General features: G+C 40.2%; 2 protein-coding genes across 2 annotated transcripts in view; one reads left to right on the forward strand and one right to left on the reverse strand.

The window, feature by feature from the left end:
• Window positions 1-1,242: 1,242 nt before the first annotated feature.
• Window positions 1,243-15,436, forward strand: LOC119423642 (pleckstrin homology domain-containing family S member 1-like). The gene is made up of 18 exons (XM_037691047.1): window positions 1,243-1,305; window positions 1,713-1,750; window positions 2,044-2,138; window positions 2,219-2,337; window positions 3,262-3,396; window positions 4,743-4,818; window positions 4,963-4,992; window positions 5,937-5,990; window positions 7,115-7,177; window positions 7,301-7,372; window positions 7,474-7,561; window positions 7,703-7,736; window positions 7,844-7,888; window positions 7,969-8,094; window positions 12,094-12,207; window positions 12,905-13,000; window positions 14,007-14,142; window positions 15,365-15,436. The coding sequence occupies exons 2-18, from the start codon at window positions 1,726-1,728 to the stop codon at window positions 15,434-15,436; spliced, it is 1,380 nt and encodes a 459-aa protein (XP_037546975.1). The 5' UTR covers window positions 1,243-1,305; window positions 1,713-1,725.
• Window positions 15,437-19,328: 3,892 nt separating this feature from the next.
• dclre1a (DNA cross-link repair 1A (PSO2 homolog, S. cerevisiae)) overlaps window positions 19,329-20,456 on the reverse strand; it is a 14,910-nt gene continuing 13,782 nt past the window's right edge. The window contains exon 9 of the mRNA XM_037691048.1: window positions 19,329-19,560. Coding sequence (XP_037546976.1) covers window positions 19,394-19,560 — 167 coding nt within the window. The 3' untranslated portion in view covers window positions 19,329-19,393. The remainder of the gene's footprint in view (window positions 19,561-20,456) is intronic.

Below are 20,456 nucleotides of genomic sequence, written 5' to 3' on the forward strand. Positions count from 1 at the left end.
ACGATACAATATGATACAATGTGATATGATATGATACAAAAGGCTGCAGCACAATTCAAAATAACACAATAAGATATGATACAAGCAAAAACAGTACAATATAATACAAGACAATGAAACATAATGCAAAATGATATGGAACAATATGTTTCACCATGATACAATATAATACAATAAGATACAATATGATCACCATGAAACAAAATAATACAATACAATACTTAAAGATACAATTCAATGAATACAAAACTGAAAATTCAAAATGATGTGAAGCAACACAATACAAAATTGTATGACTGTATGATACAATATGATAATTTACAATGTGACATGAGACTATATGATTCAATTTGACCAAATATGAAACAATGCAATATAATACAATTTTTTTACAATACAGTAACAAATGTGATGAAATAAGATCCAACATAAAAAAATAATATTTTATGATACAATTCAATACAACACAATACAATGCAGTGCAAATGAGACAATACAATATAGTACAATTTGATTCAATACAGTACAAAATGAAATGATGCACTATGATCAGGTCTGATGTGATTTGTACTTGATGCAGTCCTAGTGGCTACCTTCACAAAAAAAAAAAAAAAAATCAAAAACATTAAAGCCGATGCACAATATAAACATGACCCACCTGTAAACTGTAACACAGTTTGTTTTTGGATAACTCTAAACTCTGTGCACTTGTGTTGCAGTTTTGTTGTTATTCTTGTGCAAAAATTGTATCTTAAAACTGCTGTTTTAATTAAACTCTTGACAATCAGGATGATCTTCCTCCCAAAATACCACTATGCAAATCAGATAGTGTTACAGAGTTGGCATCGATCACCTGTTTAGTCTTCAAAGTGCATGTCATTATAATAAACTTTAATTTTCTGCCTGCAGTACATGTGGTGTTTAATTTAAGACAGCCCTTGCTTGTGTGAGACTATGTTTGTCATTCTAAACATTTTAGGATATTTTTAAAGATCCAGCATCTTTCATAATTCTGATCTTGAAAGAACAAAAGCATCCTTAAAATGAACACGATGACATTTTACCTCAGCATTAACTATTAAATTAGTATTTTTCCACGCAAGACACTAATCTTAATGAATGCTTCAAGGCATAATGCACTTTAACAACAAAAGAGGTAGAGCTTAAAACAAGCCTGAAGCAAGAAACCAGAAACTCCAGTTCTCATTATGATCTTGTCACCGTTTGGCAGGAAAACCGTCCAGCGTTCTCATACAGCTGAAGCTTTCACAAAGACAGCAGAGGAAACAGGATCTCTGGGCTGGGGTAAGAAAATGTTTTGTTTTGGACAAATGGACTAACTTTCTTTGTGTTTTGGATCTGAAAGAGTCTGAAAAACTCTTGTCTGCAATATTAACTCACATTTTTTTAGCTTTTATGTTCATTGATGTTTCAATTACTGTGCAAGTAATTATTTTAAATGATAGTTTATTTGATCTGTATCACATATGTGGTTGTTTTTCTTGTGTTAAAATGTAAAAAAAAAAAATAAAAATAACATTCTCATGAATGCAAATCTTCACTCCAACTTGACTTTGGTTCATGAGCTTGTCTTTATTTCCACAGTATTAGCTTATTTTAAATTTATGCTTTATTCTGTTTTGATGTTTAAATGGTTTTTCACATTTTGTAAGCTGCAGTAATAAGTTTCTGTGTTTTGTTTTTTTGTCCAGGTGTGTCATCATAATGTCCAAAAGCCATAAGAACGGAGGTACTGTGTGACATCTGAATATCCTCTGTATTGGTTTAGGTGTAGACAGGAGGAACTTGTTTTTACAGCCAATCCAGATTCATTTGTAAATTGCATGTTGACACACTGAAAGTACAGTTTGTCAGTTTCTTTTTGTTCTTGCTTTAACTTGTCCTGCACCAAAATCATTTTTCATTTTTGAATAAAACCTTTATTCCTCAATATTCTTTGTCAAAATAACTACAGGAGTAAAGATAAAAACAAAAAGCATGCAAATGGTCGTGTAAAGTTGGCTGTTTTCTTCTGTCCTACAGGACGTGCAGTGTTTTATAAACCATTTACAGTTGCAACAGAAATACGATCTGGATTCTTGTATAAGTCGCCCCCACAAAAGCGGCTGCAGCCAGAGGTGACAGATGTTACTTAATAAGAAGTAATTTGCATTTTGTTGTTTTGGCGTGCAGCCATTCAAACGCGTTTGTTTTGCAGAAATCATGGAAGAAGCGCTACTTTGTGCTTTACAAAATCAGTGAGCATGAATACCAACTCCGGTACTTCAAGAACCGCGAGGAAATGGGCAGCCCCATAGGAGGCATAGACCTGACACAGTATGTTCTCGTTACATTTTACATATTAGCAATCAACTTTTGACTAAACGTTACCTGTGCTCTTTTTTTCTTTTGTCTCATGTAATATATTTTCAGATGGAGGGAATTTAACAATTCCTTCCTTCCATTTAAGGCAGTGGTGTCCAAATTTTTTGACTTGTGGGTCAAAAATCAACAAGTTGAAAGTACTCGTGGGCCACAATAATGTGCATTTTTTTTAAATAATAAAAGATGCATAAATATATTTTGGATGATTTATTATTATTATTATTTTAAAACTGGGCAGCACGGTGGCGCAACTAGTAGAGCTGCTGCCTCTCAGCGAGCAGGTCCCTGGTTCAAACCCCGGTCCGGGGGCCTTTCTGGGTGGAGTTTGCATGTTCTCTCCGTGCATGCGTGGGTTTTCTCCAGGTACTCCAGTTTCCTCCCACAGACCAAAAACATGCATGTTAGGCTGATTGGTAACTCTAAATTGTCCCTAGGTGTGAGTGAGAGAGTGAATGGTTGTTTGTCTCGTTTGTCTCTGTGTCCCTGTGATGGACTTGCGACCCGTCCAGGGTGTCCCCCGCCCCTCGCACAGTGATTGCTGGACATGGGCACCAGCGACCCCCGTGACCCAAAATGGAATAAACGGGTAAAGATAATGGATGGATGGATGGATGGATTTTAAAACTGTCAACAACAACATTAAACCAGTATTTTAGTGAAAATAACATACGTTTGCAAAAGGGCATCAACTTTTTAGTTATACCATTCATAAACTGCAGTCGCTGACCACACAAAATCACAGCGAGGGCTGTAAATGGCCCATGGGCCATACTTTGGCCACCCCTTGTTTTAGGATAAGTTGATGCATTTAAAAGAAGCTGAATGACAGCAACTTAAATCCTTCCTGTCTTTTTTGTTTTACCTTTCTTCCATCAGAATCTCACTGCTGCACGGGAGCCCTCAGCACCACAATAAATGGCCATGGGTGCAGAAGACCTTCAAATGCTCCCCCTCCTGCGTGCTCTACATCAGGTCTGCAAACCGGGACTACTTCCTGGTTGGGGAGACGAGGTGAGTCAGTTTTTGTAATCTTACTTTAAATTACATGCATTTTTGCACCACTGTGCTGAAAGGACCCCTCACTTAGTTTTCATAACAACTGACGGGTGCTGGTTGGATCATTAGAATAAATCAAAAGCTGACTTTTTTTTAGAGAGCATTTTTTTTTCTAAACAAAGCTTATTCACCTACTTTTTGAAATAAACGTTTCTTTCCAATAAATAGCGCTTAAATATATTCTTATTCTTTTTCAAACACAGGTTGATCTTTTTATTGCTTAGTTTGCCTTCATTCTGAAAGTTGCTGCGACAGCTGGGTGAAGTTGTTTTTAGGCCTGTCGCATTAAACAATAAATAATTAATCGCATGATAAATGAAAATTAACCTCATCAACCTCATTTTCATTTATCGGCTTATCGTTTCTTCGTGTCTCTCTCTTTCCACTGAAGACACTGGATGACAAAAGGCTCAACTCCAGTGCTCTTCACTGACCCCTCCCGTTCTCTTTCTCTTTAAAATCCATTTTAACGATCCAAAATCACGTTTTTGGATCGTTAAACGCAGCTAAGCTGAGAAGCTAAGCTACAAGCTAAGCTAACGGGCCGAGCTTGGGAAAAAAACTTTGTCTTGTCAAAGCTCCAAAATTCACGGTTGAAACGCGTGCCTTCATGTAAAAAGTTGTTTTTCTCTGCACAGAGAAGCTGAGAACTAGTTTACTGATTTTTTACTAAAAGCTTTGTGTGAAAAATGTTATGCTAAAGAGCTCAAACCACACCGAGCGCCCGCCATGTTGAGAACCTAAGCAAAGTCACGTCAAGGGACCTCCCTCCCATTTATCGTAAAGAGACACGCTGCTCGCTCACTCACTATCCATCCTTCAGTTCAACCAGTTTTATACTGCCATCTGGTGGTCAAAAAAAGGTACTACACTCAAAACAAATTAACCAACATTTCTTCTTAAATTTGACAATAATTACTAATTATTGTAAAATTTCAAACATTATCGTTTATCGCAATAATTTCTGAGACAATTAATCGCACAGCAAAATGTGTTACCGTGACAGGCCTAGTTGTTTTTGTCTTGTGGCCCTCAGTGAGTCCACAAAATACTTCTGCCTGACCTCATCATCCTTTTACTATTTTTAGTGCCTAGACAATCAAAAAATAAATTATGATGCTGCTGTCCCCGTCAGACACAGCCGATCATCTGATAATGGATTTGAGCACGCCAAATCATTGCAAAATTGGTACCACATCCTCGTTGTGTTTGATTTTGGTATTGGGTGTTAAATTAAAGTGTTAAAAACATAATTTGTCAAGTCTCAAAATGGCTTTTTAAGTGATTCTTTTTTCCTTTAGCACCGAGATAGATGATTGGTTCTCTGACCTGTATGAAGCTCTGTCGAACCGGCCACATAAACTCCTCAGTTCAGAGGTACAGTTAGATTTGACTTTTTGTATATTTGCAATAATCTCATTGATACATCAATATGTATTTACATTGTTTTTATTACTTTATATTTTGTCCTATGTGCTTATCAGCAATTGCACATTATTTATTTGTGTCCATTTTCTTTAGGAAATTAGTAAAGGTCAGCCAGCAGCTGAGGTAAGAAATAAGAAGGCAATTTTATTTTTTTATCAACTTGCTGCAAACAAAATTGTTGAGTAAATATGTTTTTTTTCCACTAAATGATGAGAATTTGATATGAATAAAACTCACCTTTAAACACTATCAGTATTTATAGATTAAGAAACTTGCTTAATGTAAACTAAACTGTAAAAACTTCACAAAGCACCAACTCTAAAGCTCAAAATGACAGTGAACATCTTTTAACGAGGGGTTCCATAAAAAGACACGAGCAGTTAATATCTTACCTGTTGTAGACAGCTGTTTGGATAACTTTAATTTGAATAGAACCAAATTTATTTGACCAGACTGACGAGCTAACGGTGAGTCCGAGTGGGACAAAAATAGGCTGCTGTTGTATTAAAACAACTCAGAACTAAAATAATTTTATGCAAATGTTATTTCATGAACCTTTACATGGTTGTCAGGTTTCCATCACACTTATTTTCATAGATTTTCCAGATATTTGCAGGAGCAAACAGTGGCGGCAGCAGCTAGCTGTGGCAATTTCCGCATAGCCTGGGAACACTTTCTAAATGACTATCCTAAAGATTTTTCTGGAATGACCACATGATTGCATGATAAAGTTTGGGGGATTAGAGTTGTTTTAAAACATCAACAATCCACTTTGGTCTTGGATTTGCTCAGATCAGCATTCCCCTCAGTGGAAAGTCTAATTCTTCAAACTGACGATGTTCAAAAAGTGGTATAAGACAAGAGTTTGTCATTAACTTTCACACAGAACACCAGTTAAGAAGATATAAACCATCTTTGATGAACTTGCAGGACTTGAGACTTAACTCACAGACCATAGACCAGTCCTGTTTTTGTCCCAGAGAAAAGCCTCAAGGCATTAATTAGTGATGTATTTTTTTAATTTATTTCACATTTAAAAACTAGATTCCTGTTTTTTGTTTCTTCAGGTGATTTCCAACCCTCTTAAACGAAGCAAGACTTCAGTCACTGACAGTGACAAGGTTAGTCAAAGTAAAGGCTCTGCGCGGAGGATCTGGTTGTTCTGTCCAATTTATCCACTCATAAGTTCTGCCATTTCCTTGGTGAATGGGGTTTTTGTAAAGTTGATTCTTGCAGAGATCATGGTAATGAATTAAAATATATATATATTTCAATCTTTCATCAAACAATTTGGAGGACATCTTTCAGGTGGGGAAATGGTCGTCTTGTATTCTAAAAATCCACTCGACATTAGCTCGACAGTGTCTCAAGATAACTCCCATTTCATTCCTATTCTTCTTCTTCTTTCGGCTTTTCCCTCTTCAGGGGTCTCCACAGTGAGTCATCCTCCTCCATCTCACTCTGTCCTCACTCCAACTACCTCCATGTCCTCTCTAACTGCATCCATATATCTCCTCTTTGTCTTTTTCCTGGCAGCTGCATTTCTAACATCCTTCTACCAATATACCCACTGTCCCTCCTCTGGACATGTCCAAACCATATCAGTCTGGCCTCTCTAACTTTATCTCCCAGTTGTTCAACATGTGCTGTACCTCTGATGATCTCATTCCTAATTTTATCCATCCTTGTCACTCCTAAGGAGAACCTCAACATTTTCATTTCTGCCACTTCCAGTTCTTTCTCCTGTCTTTTTGTCCATGTCTCTGTCTCCAGACCATACAATATAGCTGGTCTCACAAATGTCATGTAAACATTTTCTTTGACCTTTGCTGACACGCTTTAGTCACAAATCACTCCTGAAACTTTTTTCCATCCACTCCATCCTGCCTGGACTCTCTTCATCACCTCTTTACCACATTCCCCATTTTCCTGGACAGTGGACCCAAGTGCTTGAAGTCGTGCACCTTTGTGACCTCTGCTCCTTGTAGCCTCACTGTTCCACCGGCCTCCCTCTCATTCACACACATGCACTCTGTCTTACTACGACAGACTTCATTCCTTTTTTTTCAAGTGCAAAAAAGTCCCATTTCATTCCTATACAATAAATAAATGTGACTGTAAGGAAATATAGATTAGGTTAACAGGTGATGTGAATCTTTTAAGTATTTTGGTTGTGTTTCTGGAGGAGGTCACTTCACGAGGGAAGAAAAAATTCACTTGGATCAACTTTTGTATTGACTTGCAGGCAGCCTTCCTCGTACAGCAAGAAGACGCCGTTGACAGTGCTGAAAAAAAGGATTTGACGCCCGTGCGTATACTTTTACTTTCACACTTATCCCCTAAATGCCAAGTTTTTTTAAAGTATTAGTGAGTTTGAAGCAGTGCTCTGTCATTACACCAAGAGAAATATTTAAATGTGCATGTGTTTCAGCAAGCACTGAAGATGAGGTCGATGTCTGATCCATCCTCCAACGTTTTGGATTCTGACACTGAAGTATCGAAGGTGCGACATCGCGGCTGTTTGTGCACAGTAGTGCTACCTCTGACCTTGGGAGTCTTTTCACAGAAACACAATGTTGTTTTTATTTTCTGATCGGCTTGCAGGAGGAAGATCATTGCAAACTCAGACGCGCATCTGAGCCCGTGAATCCACTCTATGACTACCCTAAATCCTATTTAAAGTCAAAGGTTGGTTATTCTGTAGATTGTTCCACTTTGCGTTCTTTTGTTTAAAAGTGTCAACATAGTTTGAAGCTAGGAGTTCAGGTTTACTTTGTACTTTTGCTCATATTCTTCTATTTTTATTTTTTTACGGCAAAACAGAGAAGGGAAGGGGTAGCAGCACGAGCCTGCAGCATGGAGTCACTGTGAGTTCCTATTTCTGTTTGTTAAACAAGAATTCTGCAGCTGTAAACTTGGATGTTTCTGTATTTAATTCCATGTATTGCCGGGTTTGAAAATCCATCTCTTCTAGATATGAATCCATGACAGAATTTAAATTTAACGAACCATCAGCAGAGTAAGTGTTCAGTTGATCTACGATAATTTATCAGAAAAGACACTGTTTCCTTATAATGTTTAAAAAATATATGCTTTCAGTGACCTTGAAGTTGCACAAGTTACCAGTGGCACCCTGATGAGGTCTATCACTCAGGTCTATGACAAGCTAAAGACACAAATATCCCCTGTCCCTACGTCTCCACAAGAGACAACTCCCGAAGACAGGTGAGTCAGATTTGGACTTTTCACCTTGTGTTTTTTTGTGACGTGCTGAAACGTGACCAAGCTAAACACAAGTCTGCTGCTCATTACAAGTAAACACAGCCTCATAGACTCAAATGCCTAAGCTAACAACAGTAAGCTTTTATTGAGCACAGAACTGTTGACAGCCCGGCCCATTCAAGAATCAGAAATATATCACTTCAGAACTTGTTTAGCAACTTCAGCGCTATCATTTCATCTCAGTTGTACTGTCTCACTCGACACAATGACCGAGCATAAACAGATTTTTGTAGCGTTTCACAAATGTACTGATGGTATCAAAGCAGAACACTGACGAGTGCCGCTTTTCTATGTTAAAGCAAGCGATCGTACAAGTCTGACACACTTTCTTTGAGAATTGTTCTTAGTATAAATATTCCAGCTCGGCCTGGTTGGATGAGGTGCATAAACCAAATATGTACAGTCATTCTCGTTTCACTGCAGAGAAGCTTTGAACCAAACTTGAGCTGGTCACTACAGGACATTTACAAATGTTTAAGCGAATTCTGTCTTCTCTTGGCCGTACACTTTATGTTGTTTTGTTGTTGTGAAAACAACCCCATTTCTTAGGACCATTAAAAAGCTTTTCACTGTAAAACACCTTGTACTTTTTCCCCATGTGTGCTTTCACTTCACTTCAAGCTTTGGTCCTCAATCAGAGGTCTGGGAGCTCGAAGGCTCTGTACTGTTCTTAGGACTGCAATCTTCTGGACAGAGATCTCCAAGGTTGTCCCTGGGATCTGTTGGAGTCACTTCCAGTTCGGAGGTCACAGCACTGTGCCCCGATGACAACTGAGCCTCTACTTTCTGCAACTATTTGTTGAGCTTCTTATGTCCCTCCGTCCCTAGGTGTGAGTGAGAGAGTGAATGGTTGTTTGTCTCGTTTGTCTCTATGTGGCCCTGTGATGGATTTGCGACCTGTCCAGGGTGTACCCCACCCCTCGCACAGTGATTGCTGGACATGAGCACCGGTGACCCCCGTGACCCAAAATGGAAGAAGCGGGTAAAAGATAATGGGTGGATGGATGGATGGATGTTCCTCCTTCCTGATGTTATAGTCACTTGGGATAGCTGTATCTTTCACTGCTGCCTTCTTCTCTTGCTTGTCAGCCACCACAATGTCCGGTTGGTAAGCCATCACCTGTTTGTCAGTCTGGATCTGGAAGTCCCACAGTATCTTAGCCCCGTCAGTCTCCACCACCCTTGGTGGCATCTCCCACTTTGAGTGTGGGACCTCCAGTCCATACTCGACACAGATGTTGCTGTATATTTTTCCAGACACTTGGTTAAGGTGTTCCATGCTTGCATGGAACACCTTAACCTTTTTTTTCCCTTCTTCTTTTGGCTTCTCCTTTCATCAGGGGTCACCACAGCGAACTAAGTCATACGAAGACTTGGCAATTATTATTTTTTATGCCAGATGCCCTTCCTGACACAACCACAGACCACCGAGCTACCACAGCCCTCTGTGTGGAGCAGAGAGCTGCTACCTAAGGTGCCCAGGGAAGCAGATGGTGGGGGTTAAGGGCCTTGCTCAAGGGCCCAGAGTGGTGCAAATGAGGGTGGAGACAGGTGTGACCGCTCTACTTAATCCCACCCACATTTTGATGTTGTCGGTACCGGGAGTTGAACCTTCAATCTTCCGACCACAGGCCCACCTTCTCTAACATCTGCGCCACCAGTCCCTTGGTTTGGTCACTGGGTTTCTGTTGTCTGAGATATGCACCTTTCAGTTCATCATCAGGGGCTTTCCTCCTGATGTACATCAGAATCTTAGTTGTTTCATCCTGTATAGTGGCTTGCCTGGATCTTATACCCTGCTATTATGTGTTGGACAGTCTCAGGGGCATCTTTGCACAGTCTGCATCTTGGGTCTTGTCTAGTATGGTAGGCCTTGGCCTCTATTGCTCTCATGCTGAGTCTGTTCTTGTGCTGCCATGATTAGTGCCTCTGTGCTGTCCTTTGGTCCAGCCTCCAGCCCTCTAACCATTGACATGATTTGTTGATAGCAGTCACTTCCTCAATCTGCCAGTGGTACATACCATTCAGGAGCTTCTTTTCCAAGATGGCTCCTCTTGTTCCTCCTCCTCCACACTGGGTTTTTGCCGCCTGAGATATGCACCTATCAGTTCATCATCAGGGGCTTTCCTCCTGAAGTAATCCAGAATCTTAGTTGTTTCATCCTGTATAGTGGCTTAGATGCTCACTGGTACTTGGCCTCCCTTCTTTCTCTTAGTGTAGTTTCTGAGTGCTGGACTCAGAGTGTGACCGCCATGCATTGTGAGGAAATTTCTAGTCTTGATGTCAGTGGCTTCTATCTCCTTTAGCCAGGCTATTATACCAGTTGGGTATCTGATGACTGGCACTGCATACATGTTGATGACCGAGCTTTGTTCTTACAGCCTCACCTTACTGTAGATACTTGGTTGTAGTTGACTTCCTTGCAGCCACATGATTTGCTGTTTGCCTGGGGGGTTCCAATGTATTGATAGCTGTATATGTTGCATCCCAGCCCCTTTTGAAGAAAAAAATATTTCCACAGTTTCCCACCATCTTTTCTTGTAAGGGTTTTATTAAATGACAATTAATCCCATGTCCCTTTTCTGATATGTTGAAAGTTGTGGTCAATCAATTTTCCATCAAAAGATTTTTCTTGCCATAGTCCTTTGTCCTGCCTAAGCTAGTCAGTAAGCTAGTCGTGGGTGGCTGTGGCTGAGTGGCTAGAGCAGTCATCCTCCAATGCAAGAGCTGGGGGTTCAATTCCACTAGCAGTCACATGCCGAAGTATCCCTGGGCAAGACATTGAACCCCTCGTTGCCTCTGATGTGTGTCCTGTCGGTGTATGAATGTGATAAAGCACTGATTATTCTTTGTATAGATCTAGTAGAGGGCTGAATGAATGAGGGTACAGATTGTAGTGTAAAGCACTTTGAGTATCTTGATAAGATAGAAAGGTGCTTTATGAGTACAGTCCATTTACCATTTGCGTCTGTGATTAAAATCCCACTAAGCATTCATGGCCCCATCTCTGAAGAATAATTTATGTTTGACAACTCTACAATGAAGGGCTGGTTGGTTCAGTTGCCTCGCTGATGGTCATCTCTTTGTGTGTTTCTCACTTTCAAAAACAAACCCTCAGAATCCCATTCAAATATCCATTTTTGTTGTTGGTTACCTGTGTGACAAAGACTTCATCCCAAGCCATTCTAGAATTTAAGAAAGACGGAGGTTGCTCTGCAAATGCTTTCATAACTTTTTCGCTCTTTAAAGCCCTGACATTTCATTTTCAGTCAGATCCTCTGTTTCTACTAAACAGCAGGTTTTCGCCTAACGGTTTGACCTTAAACAGCCCTCTGTGTTAATCATCACACCACAGAGACCAAGTGATACTCGCCTGTTCCAATTATTCCATGCCATCATCTGCTGCCTGCCTGCTGCTCGTTTGCTTCACGGAGTTATATCAAACTGTGTAATAATTCTTAAATTCACTGATGTCTGATTTGTGGCAAACTGCTGTGTGGCCACACTAAAGAACTTTTTTTTTCCTTCTGTGCTTGAACGTCAAAGGACTCCTCTCGGGCACATTTCTTAATTAAAGATTTGCCAGCACCTCGGCTGTGGTTTTGTAAATCTCTTGGTATCATGCTGCTCTCAAACTATTTTAAACAATCTTAAGATATTTGTTCCTCTTAAATTGCATTGTGTAAAAACTGTTTGCTTTTTGGCATCCGTTCATCACTTCTTTCGGCATTTGTTGTTTTTGATCAGTGCAACAGCTGTAATTTTTTTTTTTTTTTCAGCGTATGCAGATAGAAGCTAAAAATAAACACAAAGCTTTGCTCTATTACTCACGGTGCATTACAGACCCTGTGTGGATTGTTTTTGCTGTCTTTGTCTGACGAGCTAATGACGTGCGCCGAGATCAGATGTTGCAATCTGTCATGCTATCTGTGGGTATTACAGGGAAGAAAAACGTCAATCTTCAGATTTCAGCAGCAGCTCCAGTGGTGCCATTTCCCCCGTGGACATACTGGAGAGACAGGCGTACTCCCCGGAGAAACAAAGCTCCACGGAGAGGTGAGGTTCACCTGTGCCAATAAAACGCAACTACCACTTCTGGATTGTTTGAATTTAAAATATGACTTGTCAGACTTAATCTAATTCAATAAGAGCAGGATAGACTCAGTATGAGTGGTAAGGATAAAACCAGATGCACCGTGGAAAAAGTGACAAACAAACAAGAGACATCACTACAGTTACTGTGAGACAACTTAACAAGGAATGCTGGGGACGACCCGCTGGACCGGCTGGGGCCGTTTCTAGAAGTTCCTTCCTGCTGACAGCAGGACGATAATAGATCATTCAACAAAACTTCAAAAGTTAAAGTTAGGTACTCATAAACCCTCATTAAAAGACAAATCCTAACAATTCCAAATGGTGGAGACAATCGGCGCCAATTTAGAGCTCAGAAAAAAAGAACTAAAACTTTTAATTAGCCTTTGCTAATTTTAGCTGCTATATTTGATGCAATCAGCGAATTTTAGGTGATTATGAAATAATGATCTCACCTTGAATTACGTACAATAAAAGCATCAAATCAAGTGCTCCAACATGAACATGGCATGAACTCAACATTTTTGCTTTAAATTTGAAAATACAGCTTTAAAGGTCACTGAATAAATCTCTATATTACCTGAAGGCAAAGCGGCGATCACGTTTTTGCTCATTTGTTACCAAGATGTAAATAAATATATATCTTTATTTTTCCTATCAGCCTGGACCGTGCCATGCCAGGGGAGAGGCAGTTTAAGGTGAAGCAGGCAGATCTGAAAAAAGACCTCACACTGACAGAAGCTGATGGCAAACTAAGGTAAGTTTGGTGTATGATTATACATCACGGTCTGGAACCTTTTTTTTTTATGGTTTGCGTTAAATATCTAAAAAAGGGTTGTCTAAAGGGAAATATTGGGATAAACGCTGCATGCTTACTATTCATGAAAACACACCTCTTGAGCCACAACATCACATACTGCTATTTTACAAAAACACAAAGCATTCCAGGAGAAGATGGCCACGATGCTGCACGTCCTTATTTGTTCCTTTGGCAGCAGAGAATAAACCTGCAGCTTAATCAGGCTCTACTTTCTTCTGAGGGAGCTGTCGATTCATTTGTGGAGGATAACGGAGTCCATTCAGAGGATTGTGTGAGAGTCTGAGTGTTCATGATGAGATTAGTAATTGCTGCGTGGATTATCTAGTTTAGATTCCCATATTTCACAGCAATTCTGATGTGGGGAGGGGAAAAAAATTCAAGCGAAGCTCATTCTAGCACCAGAAACGGGCTTTATGGTGTGACTATTTTGTTGCGCCAGAAGCTAAAAAACATTCAGTTTTAACTTCGGCGGATAGTCTGGTGACTTTTGAAGGGATGTTTTGTCAAATAGTTTACTTTATTAGCAGTGACATCAGATGTAGAGCACTGGGTAAAGAGAAAAAGGCCAGAAGCCATTTTTAATTAACTACTTTTAATATTGTAAACTTGTAACGCAGAGTTGTTGCTTTTTCTACATTAGGAATGATCTTTAAGTGAACTATTAGAAGACTTTCAGCACTTTCCTGAAGAGATTTCAACACATATTTAAGGCTGAAGCTGAATGTTAGTACAGGCTGCAAAGTAAAAGCAGCCTTTACTGCAAATTGAAGCTTTGTTGCATGGCAGTCAAGTGGTATCCATTGACTGGTTTACATAAAAACCATAGTCACTATGACAATACTACTTAGATACTCCTATTGTGCAAGTCATGATGGAAACAGTCCAACAGGAAGTAACATACGGTAATATCTTTAAGTCAGATGGTGTGTTTGTGTGTGAACAGCGTGTCTGGTTGGACGGGACAGCCGCAGTCCGTGTGCCTCTTCCACAAAGGAGACCAAATTCTGGCCATAAACGACTTGCTCATCAGCGACATCGACGAGTTCAACGTGCTTCTCAGCAAGTCACTCAGGAAGGAGGTACATCCATACACACCAGATTAAAGCGCTTTGAAAGTGTCTTTGCACACCTTGAACTTTTGCACGTTTTGTCACAACCACAAATGTCAAAGTATTCACGGGGATTTTCACTATTGTGCATAATGATAATAAAGTGGAAACAGATAGATGACTTTCAAAATGTTTTTACAAATACAACAAAGTTCAGTCAGGTCATCTGGGCGGTTTATATTTTTGTTGAGATGTTTCGTCCTTCATCCAAAGGACTTCATCAGTCCGAGGAGCCACTCCCATTGTGATTGGACCAAGTTCGCTGGTGATATGATGGTTTCTGGGGCCCGCCCTCTCCTCCATCGACTCCTCTGCAGCAGCCATAGCTAAAGTGGTTCAAAACATCAAAGTTTTGAAATCCTTTGGATGAAGGATGAAACGTCTCAACAACAACAAAAAAAAGAAACTGTCTAGATGACCTGACTGAACTTTATTGGATTTTCTACCTGGATTATTGAGCATGAACTTTGATGTTTTGAACCACTTTGACTCTGGCTGCCTCAGAGGAGTTGACGGGGGAGAGGGCGGGCCCCAGAAACCATCTTATCACCAGCAAACTGGTTGGTTTACAATGGGAGTGCACTGCTTGTGGGACTGATTAAGTCCTTTGGATGAAGGATGAAACATCTCTACAAAAAAACAAACCATCCTGATGACCTGACTGAATTTTGTTGGATTTTTTTTTACCTGGATTATTGAGCATGAACCTTGTTTTCACAAATAAATTTTGGTAACGTGCGGTGTGCATTTGTATTCAAGCCTGTTAGAGGCTGCAAACGACCTGAGACTTTCAGCAGGACGACGACACGCAACATTCAGCCAGAGCTACTTTGGAACGGGTTAAACCAAAACGTGTTCATGTGGTAGAACGGTGCAAAGTCCAACTGAAAAATCTGTAGCAAGACTTGAAAACTGCTCTTCACAAATACTCCATCCAATCTGACTGAGCTAGTCAGTAACATTAGCAAAAAAAAAGAACGGAAAAATATATAAATATTTATACGTATAAGTATAATTCCCTTCCACTTCAGGATTATATGCTTCTAATTTGTGCTATCACATAAAAAGTCCCACTAAAATACACTGATGTTTATGGCTGTAAAACATGACAAAGCACTGAAAGGTACAAGGAGCTGTATTTTCTATATGTACACATCAGTGCAGCCCCTCTGATAAGCTGATCTGCTTTCAGGTGATAGTGACCATCGTGCGTCAGAATGGATGCCAGCCTCTGCATTTGCCAAACTGCCCCTGTAGCGACTGAGACACTTCCCTGCCCGCCCTAACCTCTGAACGGGGTTTGTACCATATTGTAAACTACTGACAGTATTTTCCAGAACTGTGGCCACTTTTTATTCGATTGGTCTGTCCCTCTGTCTGTTCTGAAAATCTTCAAGAGGGTAAAATGCAGGTTTCTGTAAAGAGATCCACGTTTGCCAACTGTCTTGATTTCTTGCATGTCCAGCGTCATGTCACTATATGATGCTCACGCTGCCAAGTCGGCTTTAGACACAAAGGTGAGCACCTTATTAAAATGAATGCCCTCATAGTTTTGTTAATGCGTAATGTCAGTTTCATGATGCAAGCTCCTGAGTATGAAACAAAAGCAAGAGAATTGTGGTTACATTGTATAAGCTGAGTAACATAAACGGTGTGAAGATGCAGAAAAGTACCTAAGATTGCTGGTGGTTGAAGATTGAAGTGCTATTTTTAGTATTCAGTCGTTTCACAGGGAAGAGGAAACACCAGTAATCAAAACTGTTGTTGGAGGCACACCTGGGTTACTAACGCGTACGTCATCCCTGCCTCAGGGACCATGAATCATTTTCATTCAGCTCAGCGTGTCTCGCCTGTAATGAGACGTCCTTGTAAGGCATCGCCCAGTGAATAGGGAGTTCTTTGGAGCACAAAACAAACCTGTTTGTTGGCATTTATTTTACTCCCCCTCCCCAGCAAACATAGGTTTTTAATTGAACTTTGTATTATTTTAAATCAAAAATGGCTTGTAAATAATGACTGGTGAAGAAAGAGATTGGTGTTTTATACCTTCCACTCCTCGGAGAATTTAAGGTGAAGACAGAATGGTGTCACGCCTAAGGATACGTTTCACAGGTTTGTGTTTTCAACTCCTTTGTTGAAACTCTTGTTCCTGTTGTACATTATGTAGCTGCTAGAATCAAATAGAGACCTACTGTATCCACAAAGTATTTCCACTTGAATTACTATAAACCAGCCAGATTTAAAACGCTTAAAAAAAACAACAACTTGCTGCTGTCCCCAGAGGTCGAGAACGAAGCTCTTATTTTCTAATGTCAAACAACATAATCTGACGTGAACGCAAAGGCGATGAATGTTTCAAGTTTTAATGGAGTCCTAAAAACAGATTAGTCAAGACGAGTTTTCAACGATAGAATTCAACTGTGATGTTCAAGCTGTGCTGTATTATAAATGTGTTCCTTATTTATGTCTCCTTTGCAACGGGTGAAGAAAATCTCGGTTGTTGTGGGAAAAGTGAATCTGTACTAGACTTGTAAAAATCATGAATAAATGTTATCACCAACAACTGGTCTGTTTTTAATGTGTAAGGATTGTTTTAAAATCACGGAGCGAGTTAAATGGAAATGTGAGTTAAAGATAGAACAGAATTCATTAAGGGTTATTATTAAAGAAGCTGCAAAACAAAAAAAGCTTCTTATGAAATACAACTTCCTAAATGTATTATTTGGCTGAATTTGATGTTTTTGCCTGTGTCTATCACCAAAATATCTGAATGGATGTGAATTAAATTTTCTGTAATTACTGCCTTTAGATCAAGGTTCAAGATTCTTTAATGTCATTCGCATGAGGTGGAACAAAATTGTGTACCCAAGGTCCCATTTGCACCCAAAAATAGCAAAAATATAAAGTATAAAAAGAAACAGTATACAAGGATCTGTGATACATGCTAAACAATAATGTTGTAAAAATAATAAGGTATTTTAAACAGCAGCCTGAACATGAGTCTGTAGTGAGCAGATGGGTATGAATACAGCAGCATAAAGGCAAGAGCTCAGCAGCATGGCTAATCAGCTGCACAGATACTGTAAGTCACACATATCACCAATAAACAAGTGTGTGCGCTGGGTGAGTGGGGTCCTTCATGATGCAGGTGGCCCTCTTCCTGCATCTAGAGGTGTAAATGTCTGTGATGGTGGGGAGACTGACTCCAACAGTCTTCTGTGCAGCCTTCACCACTCTCTGGAAAGCTTTTCTTTCTGCAGCTGTGCAGCCTCCATACCACACATTGGTGCTGGAGCACAGGATGCTCTCCACTGCACACCTGTAGGAGGTGAGGACTGAGCTTCCCAGACCAGCTCGTCTCAGCCGCATGAGGAAGTAGAGTCTCTGATGAGCTTCTTGATCAGGCTGGTGGAGTTGTTGTCCGAGCTGAGATCGTCATTCAAGTGTACACCCAAGTACTTGTAGCTGGAGACCACTTCCACTGCAGATCCTTCTGTGTTCAGGGTGGGGGAGGGGTAGGAGTGTTTGCTCTTTCTGAAATCCACGACCATCTCCTTCATCTTCTTCACATTGATGTGAAGGTTGTTCTTCTTGCACCAGCTCTCCAGGTGTTCCACCTCCTGCCTGTAGCTGGACTCATCATTGTTTGTGATGCATCCCACCACCGCTGTATCGTCTGCAAACTTTACAATATGACAGCCTGGATGGGTAGATGTGCAGTCCTATGTGAGCAGAGGGAACAGGAGGGGGCTCAACACACAGCCCTGAGGGGAGCCAGTGCTGAGGGTTATGGTGGATCCTCACAGACTGCAGCCTGTTGGTTAAGAAATCCAGGACCCAGTTGCATAGGGAGGGGCTTAGACCTAGTGTGAGTAGTTTGTCCTTCAGGGTCTGGAGAATCAAGGTGTTGAAGGAGGATGTGAAGTCCACAAAGACCATACGATACGATAATCGACATGATAGCACATGATAATCTCATTTAGAAATGGCAGATTGGTAGCCGTTTTGGTCAAACCTTGAAATTTTTTTTGCAGAACCTTGTTATTGCAAGATGTATGGATCAGAATCTCCTTTGGAAAAGCGAGCAACGAACAGGAAAGATTCCTAAAGGACACCGATCCAAATCCAAAAAACTGTGACTCAGGTTTTAGCTCAGTCTCTTCAAAGCGAAGCGTTTTAGTCTGATATAGTGAGATCTTTGATCCATTAGCATTTAGAATATGGTTTGTGTTGTGGATGCTGTCAACTACAACCACACCAAATTGTAGCAGTTTCTGAAAAATTGACTGAATCTGTCATTTTTATGCTGTCCAGGGTCAGTTGGCTGTGGCAAACATCTTGAACAGTGTTGGCTCCAAAAGCTAAACATCATAAATTCAATTATTTTATTTTCCGTGAAAGTTTCTTCAAAAATTCGTTCTGCGGTTCATGAGATATTTTAGACCAACACAATGGACACATTATCGCCCTTTCACCTTTTGGTGGCAGGTGATAAAAATGCATTGGCTGCAACACCAAAACTTTTTCTTCAAGCGTGTAATCTTGATTTTAAGTACAACGTCACCTCAGGCTGCTTTCTAGAGACTGAAACTAGCCTGAGATGAAGAACTTGTTCAACTGCAAATCTTGCTTTGCAGCAACTCAGGTCTTTGCTGCACGTTTCTGTCGGCTCAGAGATAAAACACCTGAAAGAGCCGACGGCACACTTTAAATTTTTTTTTTGCAGTTTCAGCTCCGGCACACCACAGCGCAAACACTCGCTCAACAATCCATGTTCCATAATGGAGCTACTGCACACACAGTTACGAGACGTTTGAGGTCTGGCACCCTTTCAGAACCAAAGGAGCTAAATTGCCATTGTAGTATCAGTGTGCAAAAGAAAGACAAATACTGCAGGAGTTCGTTTAATTTAATTTTACATATAAAATTTGACATAAAAACATGTAGAGAAAAGTTGCAGAGTTTAAAAGCAGCACGCTGATGAAGGAAAAGATAAATCTGGAGGTGGCCACAGCAGGCGACACATCCAGTTAGCTCAGCAGCGAGCAGAATGTCTGAGTTTAACTAAACGTCTGCGTAAACAGCTTCATTAGGGGTAAAAATCAGACACAGGTCGTGGAGTGTATCATGAGTTCATTTCAGTTCAAGCTCTTTGCATTAAAAAGGCATGTGCAGGTATTATTTTAACCTGCAGGCTGCAGATGAATTTATGAGAGCATCTTTACAGTTTGGCTTTGCTTTCTGTCATCCACTCGCCGAAACATTTCTCCATGGCCTTCCTGCTCGACCAGCTGCCAACGTTAACTGTAGGAATGATCTTGAGGGGCCGGAGCCACTGAACGAATCGCTTCAGTTCCAAGAAGCTGCTGTGCTCACTGTACGGGATTCCTGCAACGGGAAGGAGAAAATCTTTTACCAGTAATTTCAAACTTTATATCCCCTCCTCCCTTAAAAAAAGTGCTCATTGCCAAGTCATGAACACAAGTACAAAAGAAATTCATCAAGTAAGAAACAAAATTTGTATATTTTTAAAGTCGACGGTTATTTTTTCATTCGGTAAAATTGTAAGCATTTGAGACCAGATAACAACTACCCTGGCTTTTGTTCACATCCAGAAACAGCAGAAGTGGCTGAAACTAGTTCAAAGCAGGTGACGTCCAGGAAGTCAAGTGAAGTCAAGGTTCTTTACTGTCATTCGCATCACGTGGTGCATGAGGTGGAACGAAATTGTGTACACAGGGTCCCAGTTACATCCAACAATAGCAAAAATATAAAGTATACAAAGAAACAGTAAATAAGGATCTAAGATATAAACTAAGATATACGCCAAACTGTACGCTAAAAGATCTAAGGTATACACTAGTGCTAGTCAATATACTAGTATATTGGTATACTAGTCAATAGTGCAAAGCAATACACCGAACAGCAGCAGCACAATTCTCATAGGTTCTGTTTGGCTATAATTTACAAGTTTAATGTGAGCGGAGTCAGGCTCGGAGCCGACCCCAAATCTAACATAAACTAGAATTTATTCACAGCATGCAACAAAAATACAGAAACAAGGTGCCAAATGTGAAAAATAAATAAATCTACAGCAGCATGGTCCTATTGGCAGAGTGGTTCTGATGACAGTGAGGTTTCTCTTAGCAACATGGTCCAGTTAGCAGCATGATACTGTTAGCAGCGTGGCTCGGTTAGCAATGAGGTTTCTCTTAGCAGCATGGTCCCATTGGCACCATAATAATAATAATAATAATAATAATAATAATAATAATAATAATAAT

The sequence above is a fragment of the Nematolebias whitei genome, chromosome 17, assembly GCF_014905685.2.
Source record: "Nematolebias whitei isolate Nwh7 chromosome 17, NemWhi1, whole genome shotgun sequence".
Classification (NCBI taxonomy): Eukaryota; Metazoa; Chordata; class Actinopteri; order Cyprinodontiformes; family Rivulidae; genus Nematolebias; species Nematolebias whitei.

Excerpts from the sequence above, each read along its gene's own strand:
- LOC119423642 (XM_037691047.1), top strand. The coding sequence starts at position 1,726 with ATGTCCAAAAGCCATAAGAACGGAG. Across the intron at positions 4,819-4,962 it reads ATAAACTCCTCAGTTCAGAG|GAAATTAGTAAAGGTCAGCC; the intron begins GTACAGTTAGAT and ends CATTTTCTTTAG. Across the intron at positions 7,178-7,300 it reads AAAAAAAGGATTTGACGCCC|CAAGCACTGAAGATGAGGTC; the intron begins GTGCGTATACTT and ends CATGTGTTTCAG.